The sequence below is a fragment of the Heteronotia binoei genome, chromosome 10, assembly GCF_032191835.1.
Source record: "Heteronotia binoei isolate CCM8104 ecotype False Entrance Well chromosome 10, APGP_CSIRO_Hbin_v1, whole genome shotgun sequence".
NCBI classification, from domain to species: Eukaryota; Metazoa; Chordata; class Lepidosauria; order Squamata; family Gekkonidae; genus Heteronotia; species Heteronotia binoei.
In genome coordinates, this window is record NC_083232.1 from 34,641,716 (window position 1) to 34,661,369 (window position 19,654).

The 19,654-nt window shown below is 44.5% G+C and overlaps 1 protein-coding gene across 3 annotated transcripts in view; it reads right to left on the bottom strand.

Annotated features, from left to right (window-relative positions):
• Positions 1 to 236: 236 nt before the first annotated feature.
• SPAG6 (sperm associated antigen 6) overlaps positions 237 to 19,654 on the bottom strand; it is a 68,863-nt gene continuing 49,445 nt past the window's right edge. For 2 of the 3 annotated variants that reach the window (XM_060248380.1, XM_060248381.1), the window contains exons 8-10: positions 8,292 to 8,408; positions 7,464 to 7,609; positions 964 to 1,069 (exon numbers count right to left, since the gene is read on the bottom strand). In XM_060248380.1, the coding sequence (XP_060104363.1) occupies positions 1,003 to 1,069; positions 7,464 to 7,609; positions 8,292 to 8,408 (330 nt within the window). In that variant the 3' untranslated portion in view covers positions 964 to 1,002. Of the gene's footprint in view, positions 1,070 to 7,463; positions 7,610 to 8,291; positions 8,409 to 19,654 lie in introns of all 3 variants that reach the window. The other variant, XM_060248379.1, reaches the window with a different exon arrangement.

Here is a 19,654-nt window from a genome sequence, read left to right on the forward strand (position 1 = left end):
ACACATTATGGATGCTCAGGCAAGCACTGGAATAATATAAACACAATAAGATGACAGTTTAAGAAAATGGAAGTATATTGTTTCTTCTTGGTACTACATGCAGAGTTTAATTTTGTTTCATCAGGTGTCATCACCTAGAGTGACTCCAAGTTTGCCAGGATCTGATTTTTTTCCTTGAAACCATTATCTTCTTGGGAGTTAAGAAAGAGTCAAAAGAAGCATTCAGAAACATCAAGCAAAATTCACTGCAATGTTTATTTTTATTTTAACTACTTACCAATCTTTACCAGCGGTCTATTACCCAGACAGAAGTTCTCCTGAAATCCACTCCTAAAAATTACTGAGAGTTGCAGCTGTCTCATCAAAGTTACATAGAGTAGAAGATGTCCCATTAGCTGGATGCTAAAAAATCGAATGGCCATTAATTCAAAGGGTTTTACAGTCACATGTTAGTTGTTCAGGGTGTCTGAGATAGTTCTGCGGTGGAAGCCGCAGCAGCAGCCAATCAAAAAAATGGGAGAGTGAAGGGCACAGTCCACTGCTCATCTGCATGTTTGGAGACAGTTCCTGCTTTCTCAAACTGAACTGCAAACTGCACCTCCATGCAAATACCATTGTGTTGAATGAGAATTATGCTGTTTCAGACTAACATACTAACATTCTGATCTGCTGGAACAACTTTTTAATCTCAAGCATCTAATTGATAATTTCTCTGAAGACTGCAGGACTAGTACATTCAGAAAAGGAGGTGAATTCTGCATTTTCAAGTCCTCAAGGAATTCTGAGAAATGTAGACCTCTGAATACACAGACACACAACAGTCTTGGATCGTAGAAAAACTAAGTGCGGCTTGCAGAAGAGAAGGGTGTTATCCTCCTGTTATAACTGGACAGGACAGAAGGCTAACTATCCCATAGACTAGAGTTTCCCAAACTATATAAGCCTCAAAAATACAGGTAGGGAATAGAGGAAAAAATATTCAAGTCATAAATGCTGAAAAGTTTATAGAATGGGCTGATAATTTTCTATCCTTTCCAGAAGAGCTTCAGAATATCCAGGGGAATAGTACCTGGAAGAGAAACAAGCGTTCCTTGATTAAAAACAAACCTCATCATGAAAAATATCAAAGCTGCAATCTAGCAGAGAACAAGGCCCACTTAAGCCCCGCATTGCTGGACAGTGGCCAACGATGGCCTGAGACATAGATTGATATATTTATGAGGAATAAATTAAAGAGGCCCAGAGACTGTCTGACATAATGATGCAATTATCCACCAATTGAGCCTTGATGTCATGATTTCCAGGTGCCTGAGATGCCTCCCTACTTGTATCCTTAGGCTGGAACAAAGTAAGGGTTTAGGGCCAGGTTCTTAAAGTGGCAGGTGCAACATGGCAAAGGCCTTTTGGGATAGGGATGCCAACCTCCAGGTGGGGCCTGGGGAGCCTATGGAATTACAGTTCATCTCCAGACTACAGAGATTAGTTCCTCTGGAGAAGAGGGATGCTTTGGAGGGTGGACTCTGTGCTGTACTAAGGTCCCTGTCCTCCCCAGGCTCCATCCCCAAGTCTCCAGGAGTTTCCTGACCTGGATCTGGCAACTCTACTTCCCCCCACAACACCAGTGAACAGAGAGGATCTGGCAACTCTATTTTGGGCCCCGTGGCAGAGTGTTAAAGCTGCAGTACTGCAGTCCTAAGCTCTGCTCACAACCTGAGTTCAATATTTGGCGGAAGCTGGGTTTTCAGGTAGCCGGCTCGAGGTTGACTCAGCCTTCCATCCTTCCGAGGTTGGTAAAATGAGTACCCAGCTTGCTGGGGGGAAAGTGTAGATGACTGGGGAAAGCAATGGCAAACCACCCCATAAAAAGTCTGCTGTGAAAACATTGTGAAAGCAATGTCACCTCAGAGTCAGAAACGACTGGTGCTTGCACAGGGGACCTTTCCTTTTTTTATGTGCACCTTTATTTATTGACTGGGGAAGGCAATGGCAAACCACCCTGTAAAAAAGTCTGCCGTGAAAACGTCATGATGCGACGTCACCCCAGAGTCGGAAACGACTGGTGCTTGCACAGGGAACCTTTCTTTCCTTATTTACTGAAGGCCTTTCTTTTCCCAACTCAAGGGAACTACATCAGCCCCTAACCATCAGTACATGGCCATACGACACTGACTTGCCTTGACTGAGAATGTCACAGCAATTGGAGCAGTTCCCTATCCACGTTTTTTGAAAAATACTCCCCTGAAATCTTTCAGTGAATTTGAGAAAAGCAGAGGAAATATGATCCTCCTCCTTCGTTTTTATCTGGTTGGAAAAAGTAATGCCAAGCTACTATTTGATGCATTTTGATCCTCCTTCAGCAATTACAAAAAATTAGTATGCATTTCTTTTCCTGATTTCTCTACTTGTCCAATACCTATGGATATATGAAAACTGCATTCTGATTGGGTTTAATGTTTATAAAGAAGATGCTATCTCCGTGCTTGACTTGGAGAACAGAATCAATCTAGAAAGTTGTTTTCATGTTGCTAATCTCTCTGCAGGAAAAAAACTTGGGGAATTGGATTGCATTAGATATTGATCAAATATTAGCTTTTCCCTACTTCTGGCATCTCCCCCCCCGCACTGTGTGATACAGCTCTCTCACTGGGTTGTAACTCTTTATTAGTGCCCCAGGCTCAGGCCTGAGCAAAGCTGACACATAAAGACAGTTTACATGGGTACTGTGCATCTGACATCCCCCCCCCACCCTGGTCATTGTAGTTTAGATCTTAAGAACACAAGAGGTACTATGTTAGATCAGGGCAGTGGTCCATCTAGCCCAAGATCCTTTATCATAGTGGCCAACCAGTTGCCCTGGAGGGCCAAAAAACAGAGCATAGAGGCCAAGGACCTTCCCCGATGCTGATATCCAGGTGCCCACTTCCTCTGGGTATGGAGGTTCTTTAACAAGATGGATTGCACATGCTTCCCCACTGGGAACAATCCTCTCTCATTTGTCTGTAATTAAACAGACATTTGAATAGATAATTGCTGTAAATCTGCCCCCCCCCAAAAAAAAACCCCTCCCCAAATTATACTCTAGCATCCTTAGTGCTTTGGTTACAGACAACAAGGGAAGGAAAGCATATATGCTGAAAAATTTCACCCATACAGGATTTGTATAATACTGATTGTTTCCCTTAAAGACATTTACTTGGAAGCATTTTACTGCTATCTAACTATTGTCTCTTGCAGAAGCAATAAAAGTATAAAAATGGGTCCTAGTGCCCCTTAGATTCAGGCATGGAAGTCAAATGTAAAGTTAGCATCACCATTCATAGAAAAAAGATTTTTAAAAAGAATCAGACAGGGAGGAACTATATGGACAGAACCAGAAGAGAACTCAGTTTGATTGGCTGCGTTCAGATATTTGCCCATGATGGGTGCAACCAGTGATCATTGCTGCACTCATGTGCTCTGCTAGCTCCTCCCTCATCCCCTCATGTGCACTGTAAGACTGAAGGCCCCTGGAGAACCCTCAAATCTGTTTACAGCTTTAGTTGGTGAGTGGGGAAGCTCTCTGCCTTGGGACACTGCAGTAAATTGGGAGCTTGGTTCAAGGTTTCTCAGGTCCAGGAGACTTCAGATGCATTCGACACCCCAAAAGGGAGAGTGTTCAAGCACAGCAACAAGCAGAGTTTGTGCCCATCATGGACAACCTTCTGTCTCTCCATGATGTCTGAAGGTGGGTCATTGACTTAATGCAGCCATTGCACCAAACCCTTGCTTTGTGCTCTTCCTGTTTTAAAGTCAGAAGGCAAACCCCAGTTTAGATCTGCTTGCCTGCTTTTATTTTTCATCTGCTCAGCCCTCCAGTTTGTAGATAGAGGTAAAGTAATGGCTTGCCTATCCAAACAATATGCCAAACCAATGTTAGCACAAACAAGTAGTTTGCAAACCCATTTCAAATCAGGTTTTCTATTCTCTGTATAGACCCACATGTCACACTGAATATAACTATGTTTTCATTTCTTTCTTTCTTGAGCTTGATTTGATGACTGATTGATGCTTAATGTTGTCAAACCACCCTTTTGCCTTTGGTTTCTATCACTTATTTATTATGCAGTCCTATTTATGATACACAAACACAGAGAGAGAGAGAGTCATCTTCCTAAACATAAGAACATAAAAAAATTCCACCAGATAAAATGGACTGGCACCTTCAACCTAAGTAATCGCATTGGCTGTCTTCCTACAAAGTTAGTTTCATAGTCTCTCTGACATTAGCCCAAGACTGTGTCTGTCATTGGTGGCAGAACAGTTTAAGCACATGTTATTTTATTTTATTTACTCCAGAAACCAAAACCACTCTACCAAACTCTCCTGCTCTAGCTGAAGTGAGCTATAACAGACTTCAGTGGGAAAAGCCAGTGACCAGTAGAGGGAGTGCAACTGCATGACATCTTTGTGATCTGGACACAGTGAGTGTTGACCAACTTCTGATATGTTGAGGAGGGAGCTGACATCAGCATATTGTTACAGGGGAATCAGTTCATCTTTATACACCAGAAAAGAAGTATGAGGAAGCATTAAGAAGGTTGAGGTTTGTTCCTACTCATGAGATTAGCAGTGCTGTCTTAAACAGAGTCACACCATCCTAAACCTACCATTTAGGATATTATTCTGCTTAGGAGAACACTGTGGAACAAATTGGGGATGAGGCCAGAGAGCCAAGTAACCAATCAGAAGGGACTTTTCTGTCCTGCCCCTATCTTTGGCCACTGTGGGCCAGATAAAACCATCATGGTGGATGTATGGTACCCATGGGCCAACAGTAGCCCTTTTCTTGTCTAGGAAAATGAGAATATGGAGGACCTTTCTCTTGTTCATTTCAGGACTAAAGGCATTGGATTTCCAGTCATTCCAATAGCAGATCCGCAAGAGGCCAAACATCTCCTCAGAGCTGCGGTTGGGTATTTAAGACACTCTGTTATGATAAGAGGAAAATAATTATATTTATTTTCCCAGCACCTTATTACAATACCTAATTAAAACAACAAAACTCCAAATTTCCCTGTAGTAAAATGGAATTGTTTATGAAAAGGCTTTTATAAAGAGTCAAGGGTTGTAGTTGAGGACACTATTTACTTCATCGATTTCTTGTTTTCACTACATTATTTTCTAACTTCTGCAGTTCAGTTTTTGCATTTCTCATTTCACGTCCTCACTCTTTTTATTGCATTGCTTTCTGCCCTTGTAATTCAATCTTACTACAATGTCTATTATATGGCTTATACAGTCCCTACTGGATTGTGAATTTTAATGATTCACAATTATAATTAATTATAATTAATTGATATTATAATTATATAATTATAAATTATAATGATATATATGGCTAATTATAATTTTTTTAATAATAAAATTTAATAAAATGTCTACAATCCACCCTCCAGTTAAAGCTTGGGTGAATAAAAAAGCTTTATGGGGCCTCCTACAAGATTCCAAGGATGGAGCCAATTCCACAATGTGGCAGCCACAAAAGAGAAAGTCTGGGTCCTCACTGATGCCAGGTGGGCCACTCATAATGGAGGAGTGGTATTTCTACCTTCCTGGCACACACTGATGCCTTAATCCCTGGGTATCATAGTTCAGAATGAGCACATATACAGCACATGACCCTTTGTGGTACAGTGGGAAATGTATACATGGAGGCAAGCAATGGCAAATCACCTCTGAACATCTCTTGTCCAAAAACCCTGTGGGGTCACCAAAAGTCAACTGTGACTTAACAGCAAAAAAAAATGCTTTTTAAAAATAAGTGTACTGTCCCATGCTGAAGATAAAACTCTTAGAAACAAAGGCCACTATAGCTTCATCCCAAGCTTTTTTCTGTAATGCAGGATGGATCCACAGCAACACCAGGACTGTGTCCCGAGCATGATGTAGATGAACCAAGTCAATGCTTAGAGTGAAGGCAAAGCCTCCATCCCTTTTGTAGCTGGGCCTGGTCTCCACAAGCAACAAGGGTGAGGTGGTGGAATAGACTGCACCACTTCAGACTGTAGGTGGGATACCATTTTGGAATGCCCCCATATTATTTATAAACATCCCCTCAGATAGAAAAGCAGCGTATCAGGGAGCAAGATTACAGCTGAGCCATTTGCTTGTGGTTCTGGATTTCTGTTTTCAGGGAATTTTTTTTCTGTGGGGGAGCATTCCAAAATGGTAGATCTGGAAAAAGTGCAGAGGAGGGCAACCAAGATGATAAGAGGGTTGGAGCATCTTCCTGATGGGGAAAAGCTGGGACTTCACTTTAGAAAAGAGACAATTAAGGGGGTCATGATAGAGGTTTATAAAATTATGAATGGGGTGGAAAGAGTTGACAAAGAGAAATTTTTCTCCCTCTCCCATAATACTAGAACTCCAGGGCATCCAGTTAGGCTGATGACCAGTAGGTTCAAGAAGGGCAAAAGGAAATGTTACTTTACACAAAGAACAATTAAAATGTGGGATTCACTGCCAGAGGATACTGTGATGGCCATAGGAATAAGCAGCTTTAAAAGGGGATTAGGTACATTCATGGCTAGTGCTATTAGCCATGGCGACTGAGGAGAACTTCCGCATTCAGAGACACTAAACCTCTGAATCAGAGAGACAGGAGGCAACATCAGGGGAAGGCCTCAACCTCTATGCCTTGTTGCTGGCCCTCCAGAGGAACTGGCTGGCCACTGTATGAGACAGGATGCTAGACTAGATGGACCCCTGGCCCAATCCAGCAGGGCTTTTATTATGTTCTCATAGTATCTTCCACATTTTGTTTGGAGAGGAAGAGCACATGCCACCGCTTCCCCATTCTACCACCTCATTCTGCTGTGTGCATAGATTCAGCCTTTGTCACATTGTCGCCTTCTTTCTGCCTTGCAAATGAAGGGCAGATCTAAAAAGCTTATACATGCTACTCTAAGACCTAAGCTGCCAGTTCTGGGTTGGGAAATACCTGAAGGTTTTGGAGGTAGAACCTGGGGAGGGCAGGATATGGGGGAAGGAGAGACCTCATCAGGGTAGGGGAACTGACCTCTGTTGTCTGGAGATCAACTATAATACCAGGAGATCTCCAGGATGCACTTCAGACTATTTTTGAAACTGAGGTGATGAGAGTTGCTCTTTGAGAAACCCAACCCTGCAAACCTGACTGGGAATAGTTGCACTTTTTAAAATTGGGGTCTTGATAGATTTCTCTCTCTCTCTTTCTTTCAGTAAGTAAACTCATAGAAATAATTAGATACACTTTAAACACACACAAAACAGCAGAATTCTTGAGGAAACAATAGCAGTACACCTACTGTTTTGTATGCCTAACTGGATGCTATCGTTGTCAAACTGAAAAGAAAAGCACACAAGGAACTTAAATTATACTATAAATCTCCCGTGTTTGAGCATGGCTTTGAAGAGAACACTCCACCGTTCTCTCTGTGCCTCACCTGACTATCTCCTCGGGATAACAATTGTTAATAGTATGGATGTACTCCTGGAGAAGTGAGCCAGGCTCTGCTTTTATCTCCTGGACCTTTTTAAGGCCACCACTTGTCACGAAAAGGCGTCGGGCTTTGGCATCGTGTGGCAGAACCTATAAAAATTAAAATAGCAACTTCAGTCTTTCTCATGTGAAATCCTTTTCTTCTGCAATGAGTGCACAAGAAATCAAAAGAGAGATAAACCCAGAGGATACAAATCCTGCGAGAAATTCTCCTCCGCAAGTCTTGCTAAAATAAAAATGGAACAGAATTTCAGTGGGGCTCGTGAAAGACAAGTTCCTGGGGATGATGCCCAGAGAAGGGGAGGGGGAATTACAGCTGTCCTTCGGGGCCTTTTCATCCATTAGGCTTAACAGAGCAACCCTCAGCAGGCCCACTCAGAATTGTACTCAGGTCTATTCAGTGGGGTTTAGTCCCAGGAAACTGTGCTTAGGATGATACTGCACAGCACCTGCTGTTAAAGTGGGTTTGTTAAGCAAACACTGAGGAGAGAGGCCATGGCTCAATGGTAGACCTGGACTGGCCAGGTCAGTATGAGGGGGAAAAAATCCTAAAATCATGGCTGACTATCATTGCCCAGTCCAGAAAACTGAACCTGCTGTCTCTTCTTAGGCTCATAGTGACTGACATCAGAGACCCAGAGATGGAGAACTCCGTTTGGATGCAGAGATAGCTGCCTACTGTCCTGATATTGGTTGCATGTTTTGAAACCTACCCAGAAGACAGGATCCAAGCATGGAGCCCAGCAGGAGGGGTGGACAAGGGCCCACTTACTTTACTAAACTGTCCAACGATATGCTTCAGAATGTTGGGAGGAGCATCATGGAGCAAGGGCTCGAGCGCCGGTAGATAAGTGCATTTCTGGAGGATATTCTTTAAGGCTTTCTTAGTCTGTGCAAAAAAAAAAAAAAGATTGAAAATCATCATCACTTGCATTCACCTAATTCACTTGCAAAAAATGGGCTTGAGTTATTTCATCCACTGCAGATAGTTTTTTGAATACTTTAATGAAGCTTTTTGGCATTTATACTTATATATTTAAAAAGAAATCCATCCTCTTAGTTGGTGGAGGTGGCTCACAACATAACCACTAAAAACACGTATCAGTAAAATGAATGAAAAGCAGAATAAAAAGGTAAAGCAGCAACAGATTGTGATGCCCCCTTGGGTCAAGTCCCAACTCAGCTCCTGAAGACGACGAGTGAAGATGGCTGAGGGACCAGGAGCAAGAAGGCTTAACAACAAACCCATGTGTGGAGCAGGTGTGGCCAGACACCTTAATGTGGGGCAGCACCCACCTCTACTGGGGGAGAGGACATACCATGTGGGGAACCTGGGGAAATGTTCTATGAGAGAGCCAGTTTGGTGTAGTGGTTAAGTGTGTGGACTCTTATCTGGGAGAACCGGGTTTGATTCCCCACTCTTCCACCTGCACCTCCTGGAATGGCCTTGGGTCAGCCATAGCTCTGGCAGAGGTTGTCCTTGAAAGGACAGCTGCTGTGAGAGCCCTCTCAGCCTCATCCACCTCACAGGGTGTCTGTTGTGGGAGGAGAAGATATAGGAGATTGTAAGCCGCTCTGTGTCTCTGATTCAGAGAGAAGGGCGGGGTATAAAACTGCAATTCTTCAATTCTTCTTCTTCTGTCGGGCTGGGGGTTGGAAGCAAAAGGGCATGCCCACATTTCCGTGCAGGCCTTAAAAGTGGTGGTCAGCTGTAATTTGGGGCGGACAGAGGAGGGAGACAGGGTGCAAATCCACAGGCAGGGAAGGCTGAAAAAGTCACTTCCTGGAGAAAGCCCAAGGCAAATGTAGAGCACTTCTAGATAAAGCTACTTTAAAAAGACCTGGCAGTCCCTGACTCCTTCTTATTTATTGATTTATTAGATTTTTTGTCACCACTCACCTGAAGGGTCTCATGGCAACCTACAACATTAAAACTAATAAGGTAAAGACAACATAAAACAAGTAACAAATATAAAATATTAACATTAAAATAGTAAAATGTGTGGCTATCACCATACCACTATTAAAACAGCTCAAACGTGTTTCCCTCCAATGACCAACCTAAATAATTCAGCTTTGCATGCCCTGTAGAAACCATACAAGTCCGGCAGGGCATAGATTTCTTCTGAGAGTGCATTGCACAAGGTAGGGCCCACAATTGAGAAGGCCCTTCTCCTGGTGGCAGCTAACTGAACCATCCTGGAGCCAGGCACCTGCAAGAGGCCCCTAGATTATGGGCAAAGGAAGAGGCAGTCCTGTAGGTATGAGGGTCCCAGACTGTTAAGGGCATGAAGGCAAGTGTGGAACCCCTAGATTTCTGCAAGAACCAGTCCTACAGGCACCCCTTAAGCCCACCCCACCAGTCACACAGATAATGACAACTGCTATTAAAAGGGGCAGCAAATAAAAACAGGACATCAGAGTAGAAAAATTATGGAGCCCAAAAAAAGTCTACATAACAGATGGTGGTTCATAATGGGAGTGTAGTCAGATATTCCCAAACCCAAACGGCCCAGAATAGTTTGATCTTGTCAGATTTCAGAAGTGAAACAGCAAAATACCCTATCAGTATTTTCCAGATATATTCAAGTCACCCAAGTATATCCAGGAATTTTTGGGATACCAAAAAAGGGTCCCAAAATAGCCTGGAAATATTTGGGATTAATGGGAAATAACAGGAGCCAGCGTTGACTGGTTTTCAGGCCCGTGTTTCTCTGTCTCCTGGAGCTTATTATGGGCTTGCCAGGCTGGTTTAAGTAAGATTCTGCAAGTTTTAAGTGTTTTCGTTGTTTTTTAAAAGTTCAATCTTTGCTGGAGTTGGTTTGGGTTGGATTTACTTTTTTGGGTAGATTCTCATGGTTTACATCAAAATTCTCATGTTTTTCATAGGTTGAGGTTCTCATTCAGATTCTTGCACTTTACATTGTATAGGCTTAGCAATGCCCTGAATGTGATGGCCCAGGCTAGTTCAATTTCATCAGATTTCAGAAGCTAAACAGGGTTGGCCCTGGTTATTATTTCGATGGAACCAAGGAACACCAAGGTTCCTACACAGAGGCAGGCAATGGCAAACCACCTCTGCACATCTCTTGCCTTGAAAACCCTACAGTCAGCTGTGACTTGACAGCACATTCAACCTCCAGCAGCAATAATTTGCAAAGGAATTCCTATGGGGGGAGATTCTCAGGTTTTACATTTTTGCAGGGTCCCCCCCCCCCTTCAATAGGAAACAATGGAGGACAACTGGGGGCACCTTGTTCAGGGGGCAATAGAACTGGACCCTGTCATCCAATTCAGTTGAAATTTGAGGGTTATCTAATGGACAGGCACCAGCAGCTTCCCTGCAATTTTGGTGCCAGTACCTTTAAAAACACCTCTCCAGAAAGATTCTTCCTGACTGTGTATGGCCTTAAAGGTCAGTACCATAACAGCAACCTCCCCCCGGCCCGAAAAAAAAAAAAGGATTCAAATGCCAAACCAGTATTTGGAACCCAGGAAACTGGGAATACCAATATTTTCCAGCTCTAATATATCTGAATACAAATATATCTGTTTATGCTGCACATTCCTAGGAGTTCACTCTACTCAGGCTACCCTTGGGGTTGACCCAGAAACCCCAACTGGTGCAAAATGCAGCAGATGGGTCCTTATGGGGATGCCTCACACGGAGCATATCCATCTGGTGCTGCATGAGCTGCATTTGCTTCTGGTGGAGTACTGGATCAGATTCAAAGTTATGGCACTGACCTTTAAGGCCATACACAGTCAGAGGTACCTACGTACCTCTGAGACCACCTCTCCTGGTATACCCCTAGAAGAGCATTATGCTTCAAAGATCAGAACTTATTGTTGGTCCCCCAGCCCTAGAGACATTCAGTTTTCCTTGACCAGATCCAGGACCTTCTCTGCCCAGGCTCCAACCTGATGGAACTCTCTGCTGAATAACATCCGTGCAGTTCCATGCGGCATACAAGGTGGAGTTCTGCCAGGCATTTGGTTGAGGACAGTGACAGTTCTGTCTCGGCACACTCATTTCCCATTTTTCCTCCACCACCCCCCCCCCGCCCCCGTTCCCCTGAGATAGCAGCACTGTTAGGATGTTAGGCAAGTAATGAATTAGATTATTATGTTTTTATTGTCTTCTTTAAATTATATTTTTTACTGATATTTTATATGACTGTGTTGTACACTGCCGAGCCTGGCTTCACCAGGGAAAGAGGCTGATATATTTAAGTATAAATAAACAGAGCTTAGCTAGCTTGATGGCTCAGTAAGCAGCTGAGGAGAGGGAAGAAGATGATGATGATCATGGTGATGATATTTGATTTATATCCCGGGCTATACCCTAAATCTCAAAGTCTCAGAGTGGTCATAATCTCGTTTACCTTCCCCTCCCCCAAAAACAGACACCCTGTGAGGTGGATGGGGCTGAGAGGGCTCTCACAGCAGCTGCCCTTTCAAGGACAACTGATGCAAGAGCTATAGCTGATCCAAGGTCATTCCAGCAGCTGCAAGTGGAGGAGTGGGGAATCAAACCCGCTTCTCCCAGATAAGAGTCTGCGCACTTAACCACTACACCAAACTGGCTAGTGAGTTGAGAGCCACCATGGAAAGGTCCTCATCTTTGGTTGCCACCCATCTAACTGGCTGCGGTGAAAGACACACAGAAGACGGCTTCTATAGAATATCTTAACTGATGGGCAGGTTTATACAGAAGCCTTGGAAGCTTAGGAGGATTGGCCATGATAGCATTTGGATGGGAAACCACCAACGAAGTCCAGGATTGCTACACAAAGGTAGGCAATGGCAAACCACCTCCAAATGTCTCTTGCCCTGAAAACCCTCCAGGGTCGCTGTAAGTCATCTGCGACTTGATGGCATTTGTTTCCAGCACCAGTCAGTCCTTCAAATAACCTGGCTCTAGGCCATTTAGTGCTTGAACAGTAAGAACCAGCACTTGGAACTGTGCCCAGAAACAAACTGGTGGCCAGTGTCATTCTCTTTAAATAGATATTTTTCTATAGCCTGTACAGAATGACAACAACAACAAGAAAAGCATGCAAAAAAATGTACGTCCATTAAGTCTTATGATGGAAGGCTGTAAAATTGTGAATAAGTGGATATGTGCACTAGCAGACTAGAACAAATCTAGTCTCAACACAGTATGCAATAATATGCAATTATGGCTCATCAAAATCAATGGGATTGGAAACAAAACCACTCTGTGCTGGATTGTGGCTTTTAAGTTTTAAAGCCCCAATGAAAATAGAGGAAGCAGGCCAGACAACAGCTGAAATGATGTTTGTTCAGATGATCGTTCATTACATAAAAGAAATTGCAGTAACATTAGTGCTTGTACTCAATACAACTTTTGCCACTAGTAACATCTGGCAATGGAACGCTATTTAGGACAGGAGAGGAGAGGAGACTTCTCAACCTCCCTGCAGGATTTGCTCACAACAATACTGTGAACATTTGCTGGAGAAGATATGACCTGACAGATACATCTTGTTTTCTGCCATTCGACTCACAGTCTGCTAGGCAGGACTCTGGTATATTGTGCAACATTTGTATTCTTAAAGATCTCACACATTTCTCCCCCCCCCCCCTCCAGGTTTCTAGTCCTCATAGTTGCAAAGCATTCTGAAAATACGCACATGGTTTCTGCAAAGCGTCTCATTAGTCTCGAATGGAGCTTCTATATTCGGCAGGGATACCTGTCCCTCTTGCATGACCTCTACCAAATGCAATTAGGTAATGACACGATATTCTATCCTCTGTACTTGTGTTGCAAGTGGATTAAAATGCTCCAAAGATTAACAGCTGGCATCCAGGTTCCCTTTCAAGAAATTTACGGGACAGACATAACTGAGCTAGCCACAGCTGGGAGTTTGCCCTTCGATTAGCTAACTAATATTTACCACCAATGTTCCCTCTAAGCTGCAGAGTCTTGTGAGCTAGTGACATTAAAGTTGCAAGCTACTGGCATTAAAAATTGTGAGCTACTGCATAAATTAGTGTGCTCTGGGGTCATCCTTCCTGAGCTAAGAGAAAAATGTGTGAGCTGGAGGCTAAAAATCTATGAGCTAGCTTATGATAACTCAGCTTAGAGGGAACACTGTTTACCATTCAATTCAGCCATAATACAGCACACTTATCTAGAAGAAGTAAGCATGCACGCAAAAGCTTATACCCAGAATCAAACTCAGCTGATCTTAAAGGACTCAAACTTTGTTCTGTTTGTTTCATACTGGCACAGCTATCCACCAGAATCAGCTACCGAGGGAGGTGGTGAGCTCCCCCTCACTGGCAGTCTTTAAGCAGTGGTTTGATAAATGCTTTTCTGCTGACAGAAGAGAGGACTCACAATAATGGGTTTAAATTAAGGGTGGGAAGGTACCTGCTGGATATTAGGAAAAACTCTTAAATAGCAAGAGTTGTTCAACAGTGGAATTAGCCACCAAGGGAGATGGTGAGCTTCCCCTCACTGGAAGTCCTTAATCAGTGGCTCAACAAACACTTCTTGTGGATGCTCAAGGTTAATCCTGCATTGAGCAAGGGGTTGGACTGGATGGCTCCTTCCAGCTCTGTGATTCTATGATTCTGGTAACATCCTAAGCAGAGTTACACCTTTCTAAGTCCCAATCAAGGCAGTTCATCCTATCCATAGTTTTACCTTCTTGGAAAGGGACGTACCACAGTGGTAGAGTCGACACTTTGTCAGCTGAAGGACTCCAGCATTTCTAGCAAAAAAGGATTTCAGGAAACAAGACTGGAAAACACCTACAACATCCTGGAGAGGTGCTGCAAATCAAAATAAACACAACTAGATAGCTAGATTGGTGAGGAGTCTGGCTCCACATAAGGCAGCTTCAGGTGTCCACATGAGCTTTGCTGCAAGACTGCTTGTGCCACACAATTCCTAAAGCAGCAGTTTGCACAACATTAGGCAACTGAAGCAGGATCTTTTTGTTCTGGTGAACAATCCCTTTGATGTTCCTTCAGTCTTCCTACTTGACCTTACCAGTGCAAACTGGCACCAGTGCAGGCAGAACAGGTTCATGCTTTCCATCTCTTCCCACCAGAAAAAGCCCACAGTGTGTGCTCTTTGGCAACACCAGATGTTTTCCTCAGGGCTAACACAGCAGGGCCAATGGCTGATGACAGCCAGGTGAAAAGAGCCAGCTTCCAGAATTTCCTGCATTGCGCAGGCGGCTGGCCTAGATGGCCCTGGGGGTCCCTTCCAACTCTACCATTCTATGATTCTATTCCAGTGCTACAAGGGGACCATGATTTAACATGTATCAACAACTGACCATCGCATCTTGGCTGTTCCACTACATGGCACTAAAGGATCAGGCTGCTCATTTGCTTCAATCAAAATTCTCCAGTAGATTAGGGTGACGGATCTTAATTCTGTCTGGATTCCAGGGCAACCCCACCCCCTAAAATCTCAGGCACCCACAGGCAGCTTGGCTTTGTCTTGTGATCTTGATATGTTGCGGTAGATTAGGGACCCCAATGTGGTGCCTTTGGGTGCCATGGTGGTCACTGACATCTTTCCTGGCGCCTGGAAGTGCTTTTAGAAAGTGGGCAGGGTAGGTGAGGGATTTGCCCAGCAGGGCTTCTGACTGGCTGTGCAGATTAGAAGACATCCTGTTAGAGAGAGCTTCCACCTGAAATACTGAAGAAGTACTACTAGAGTTGTATATAAAACCTCGCTGCCTGACATCTTGTGGTTGGCTCTGCCTTTTGCGTCAGCCATTCAAAGATTGTGCCCACCACTCTGTATCAGTATTCTAAAGGTACCCATAGGGTCGAAAAGACTGCTGGCTCTTATGGTAGATGTTGTGATACTTGAAGCCTTGGGTCATCAGAACAGCCCTGCTGGATCAGACTGCACCGTCTCACACAGTGACCAACCAGTTCCTCTGGAGGGCCAACAACAAAGCGTAGAGGCTGAGGACTTCCCTTGATGTTGCCTCCTGGCTCTTGGATTCAGAGTTTTAGTGCCTCTGAATCGGAGGTTCCCCTCAGTCACCATGACTAGTAGCCACTGGTAGACTTATCCTCTGTGAATCAATCTAATCCACCTTTAAAGCTATTTATTCCTGTGACCATCACTATATCCTCTGGCAGTGAATTCCACATTTTAATCGCTGTCCATATAAAGTAGTATTCCCTTTTGCCCATCCTGAACCTACTGCCCATCAGTCTAATTGGATGCTCCAGTGTTTAGTATAATAGGAGAGGGAGAAAAATTTCTCTTTGTCAACTCTCTCCACCCCATTTATAATTTTATAAACATCTATCATGTACCCCCTAAGTCATCTCTTTTCTAAACTGAAAAGTCCCAGACTCTTTAGCCTTTCCTTATAGGGAAGGTGGTCCATCCCCCTAATCATCTTGGTTGCTCCCCGCTCTGTACTTTTTTCAGCTCTGCAGTGTCCTTTTGGAGATACGGTGGCCAGAACTGTACACAGTATTCCAAATGAGGCCGCATCACAGATCTGTTCAGGGGCATTACAATATCAGCTGTTTCATTCTCCATCCCTGGTCAGGTCCAGATGTTCCATGAGGTCTTTCAGATGTGTGCTTTCAGGTTTCCCACTGGCAATTTAGTCCTCAGATCTGTAAGTACTGCAGTCGGAACCCTCTGCTCACGACCTGAGTTTGATCGCAGCGGAAGCTGGGTTCAGGTAGCCAGTTCCAGGTTGACTCAGCCTTCCATCCTTCCGAAGTTGGTAAAATGAGTACCCAGCTTGCTGGGGGGAAAGTGTAGATGACTGGAGAAAACAATGGCAAACCACCCCGTAACAAAGTCTGCCGTGAAAACATTGTGAAAGCAACGTCACCCCAGAGTCAAAAATGACTGGTCCTTTTTTGGATCAGAACTTTGGCATGCAGGGAGTGGGTGCTTATATTTCACCTGCCCCTCCACAAACACTATTTTCCAGACCTGAATCACCTCTGTCCAGTGCTCCTTAGCCGAACGGGGCAATGTCTGTGTACCCCACAAGCAGGCCTGTAGCTACAGAGGGGCCCAGAGCGACCAGGCCACTCTATTCAAACGCCCCTTCCATCTGTATGGCCCCTCCACTGGAGGGCCTCCAGTCTGCCCCCTTTACTCACCTCCACTCTGAACAAGTTAAGCATTGTTACTGTAGAAGCTTCAGATTGGCACAGGGCAGTGGGAGAAGCCTACTTGCAGCTGGATCCCCCTGGAAGGTTTACTGAGTTAGACAAAGGGGGGGGGGCTGCAGCTTTACTTGAGAAGTACAGAAAATGCTTAGGGCCAAACCGGGTGCCCCCCCCCAACCAAAAAATGCTGCTGCTGGGCCACCAAATATGAAATCCTGACTACGGCCCTGCCCACAAGCACCTGTGGAAACCCAACAAGGAAAATACTGTCCCCTCCCCCCCCCCGCAAGCTGTTTCAAGTTGGGACAATGGTGCAGTAAGAAGCTGGAGGTCCTTTACCTTCCACACTGCAGCGTCCTGAGCACCCAGGAACTGAATTCGCAGCAAGGAACTCACAAGTGCATGTAGAGCTGGGGAAAAGCCAGGTGACAACTGATGTGGGATTGGGCTCTCAGTTACCCCTAAGGGATTCCTGGGAAAGTTAAAGGCCTGAACCTGTGCACTGAACAAGCATGAACACATGAAGCTGCCTTATTCTGAGTCAGAGCACTGGCCTATCAAGATCAGTAAGGTCTTCTCTGACAGTGGCTCTCCAGGGTTTTGGGTTGAGGTCTTTCATAACTTATGCTATCTGATCTTCTTTAAATTGGAGATGCCAGGAATTGAACCTGGGTCACAAGCTCCTCCCCCATGCCAAATGCTGCATGGTCTGATGATGTCACCACACCCTATTTCATGAAGCAAGGCCCCTTGGTCTGCTCCTGCTCTGGCTGCAATCCCTGCTGCAGTGCTCAGTGGCCACCACTGATGGGTGTCCGGTTTGGAGGCCCAGTCAGTGCAGTCAGCTATGTGCCTCTCTGCACAGCCATTGCCCTGATACATATTGGGCCCACCCCAGCTATGTAACAGGCCCCCATGATCCAATCAGCAGTCCTTCAGGCAGCCCCTTTCGTCAAATGTGGTTCTCTTATGCTCGACTTGAATTATGACTCTTGGTTGCAGAGAGGCATAAACTAGGGCCTCTTGGATGGACAACCAGTAAAAGGAATGGAAGAAATGTATGGGGGGGGGAGAGAAGAGAATTGTAGAGCTGGTGTTTTGTACGACTCAATGTGTTTCTCATGGGAGAAGCAACATACTCTTGGTTACTCTCCATCTGTTACTCCGCAGCCTGTACATTTCTCAGTAAGCTGATTTACACTTCCGTGCCCCAACTGCTATCCTCACAAGGAAGCAAACTCCAGAGAGGCCCCCAAACTTGCCATGACAGATGATACCATGTCATCTTATCCCATGCTGCAGAAATGGTAACGGCTTGGAGCAAGGAGGGCAGAGGGTGAGAAACGTTGCTGCAGACAGCTGTAACATCTGAGCTGTGCTTTTGTTTGCTTTTCCTGCTTCCCAGTATAAAGCTCAGGTGTAGCCAGAGGCACCCTTGAGTTTGTGCCATGTGCAAGTTGGTTTACGAGATCCAGACCCACCCGATGATTGCTTGATCTCTTTAAAATTGTACTTTTTTCTATTAGATTTTTATTGGATTCCCACCCACCCCCCTACTGTTATAAGCTGCTCTGAGTCCCTTTGGGGAGAAAAGTGAAGGAAGTTAAAAAGTACATAAATACAAAATACTAACACCCTGGTCTTAACTTCATTTTCTTGTCAGTGTGGCTCAGTCGATACTGCAATGTTGGAAGGGAGCTATTTCCATAGGATGTAGTGTTGCCAACCCCCAGGTGGTGGCTGGAGATCGCCCACTATTACAACTGATGTCCAGATGACAGAGATCAGTTCAGCTGGAGAAAATGGCTGCTTTGGAAGGTAGACTTCATGGCATTATGCCCCAAGTCTTGCCCTCCTCAGGCTCCACCCACAAAATCCCCAGGTGTTTCCCAGCCCATAGCTGGCAACCCTAATAGGATGTGTTCCATGCCCTTTTTGGAATGGCCTCCTCTATCCAGGAGGAGGCAACATAATTCTGATGTAGTGGGATGGATTATACTGTTTCAGATTGCGGGGAGATGTGATACACTTGAATGCTCCCATGCAAGTAGGCAACTGGCACAGCAGGGAGCAAGCTCAATCTTTCCCCCTGCTATGCTAGTTTTCTAATTACAGGGGTTTCTTCGAACACAGGAGGGAGCATTAAAAATGTTATTCTGTGCTTGCAATCTGAAGTGGTGCAGCCCACTCTACCATTTTAGGACTCTACCACCCAATCAATTGCACCAGGCCAATGCTTAGATGAAGGAATTATATTGGTGAGCAAAAAAAAGGCTCCTTCCTGCATTAATATCACTCTCCTTGTAGGCTGAGCAATGTTCACATGGATAGGAGGCCCACCACAGTCATCGCTCTTCTAGTGAGCCCATACCAGGATGCCATGGGAAGAAGCCACAGGGAAGCGGCTAGTACTAAAAAGTTTTGTCTGCATGTGGTTGCAGAGTCAGACTAATGGGTAAATCGGCCCACTGAGCCGCCTAGCCGCCTGAGCCGCCTAGGCGGGGAGGGCGGGATAGAAATAAAAATTATTATTATTATATTATTATCACTGCTTTGGAAGTTTTTAATGGGAGCAGCTGCCACACAAGTTGGTCAAAACACAGCCTGTGGGGCCACAAGAGTTCAAAATGAGAGGATTGCTTAATTCACCAGTGCAGCCCCTCCAACAATAGGATTTGTCAGTTTTGTAAAACTGTTATATGGATCCTATTAATTATATTCAACTAACCCAGGCAATTCAACTGAAGTCTCCTGACTGATTCTGTATTTCTAGTGCAGCTGAGCAAGCTGCTCATACTTCCCTCACCCTCTAAAAGGAATAACCCTAAAGTCAGTATTCAACTCGTAGCCAATCCCCAACGCAATATTTTTAAGATATGTTTAGCCTGCCCCATCCCAAAAGTTCAGGGTGAGCAACAACACAATTAAAAAAAAATTATTTGGTTGTAAAGCTTGAATTGATATCCCACCTTGAGAATTAAATCAGGACCTCAT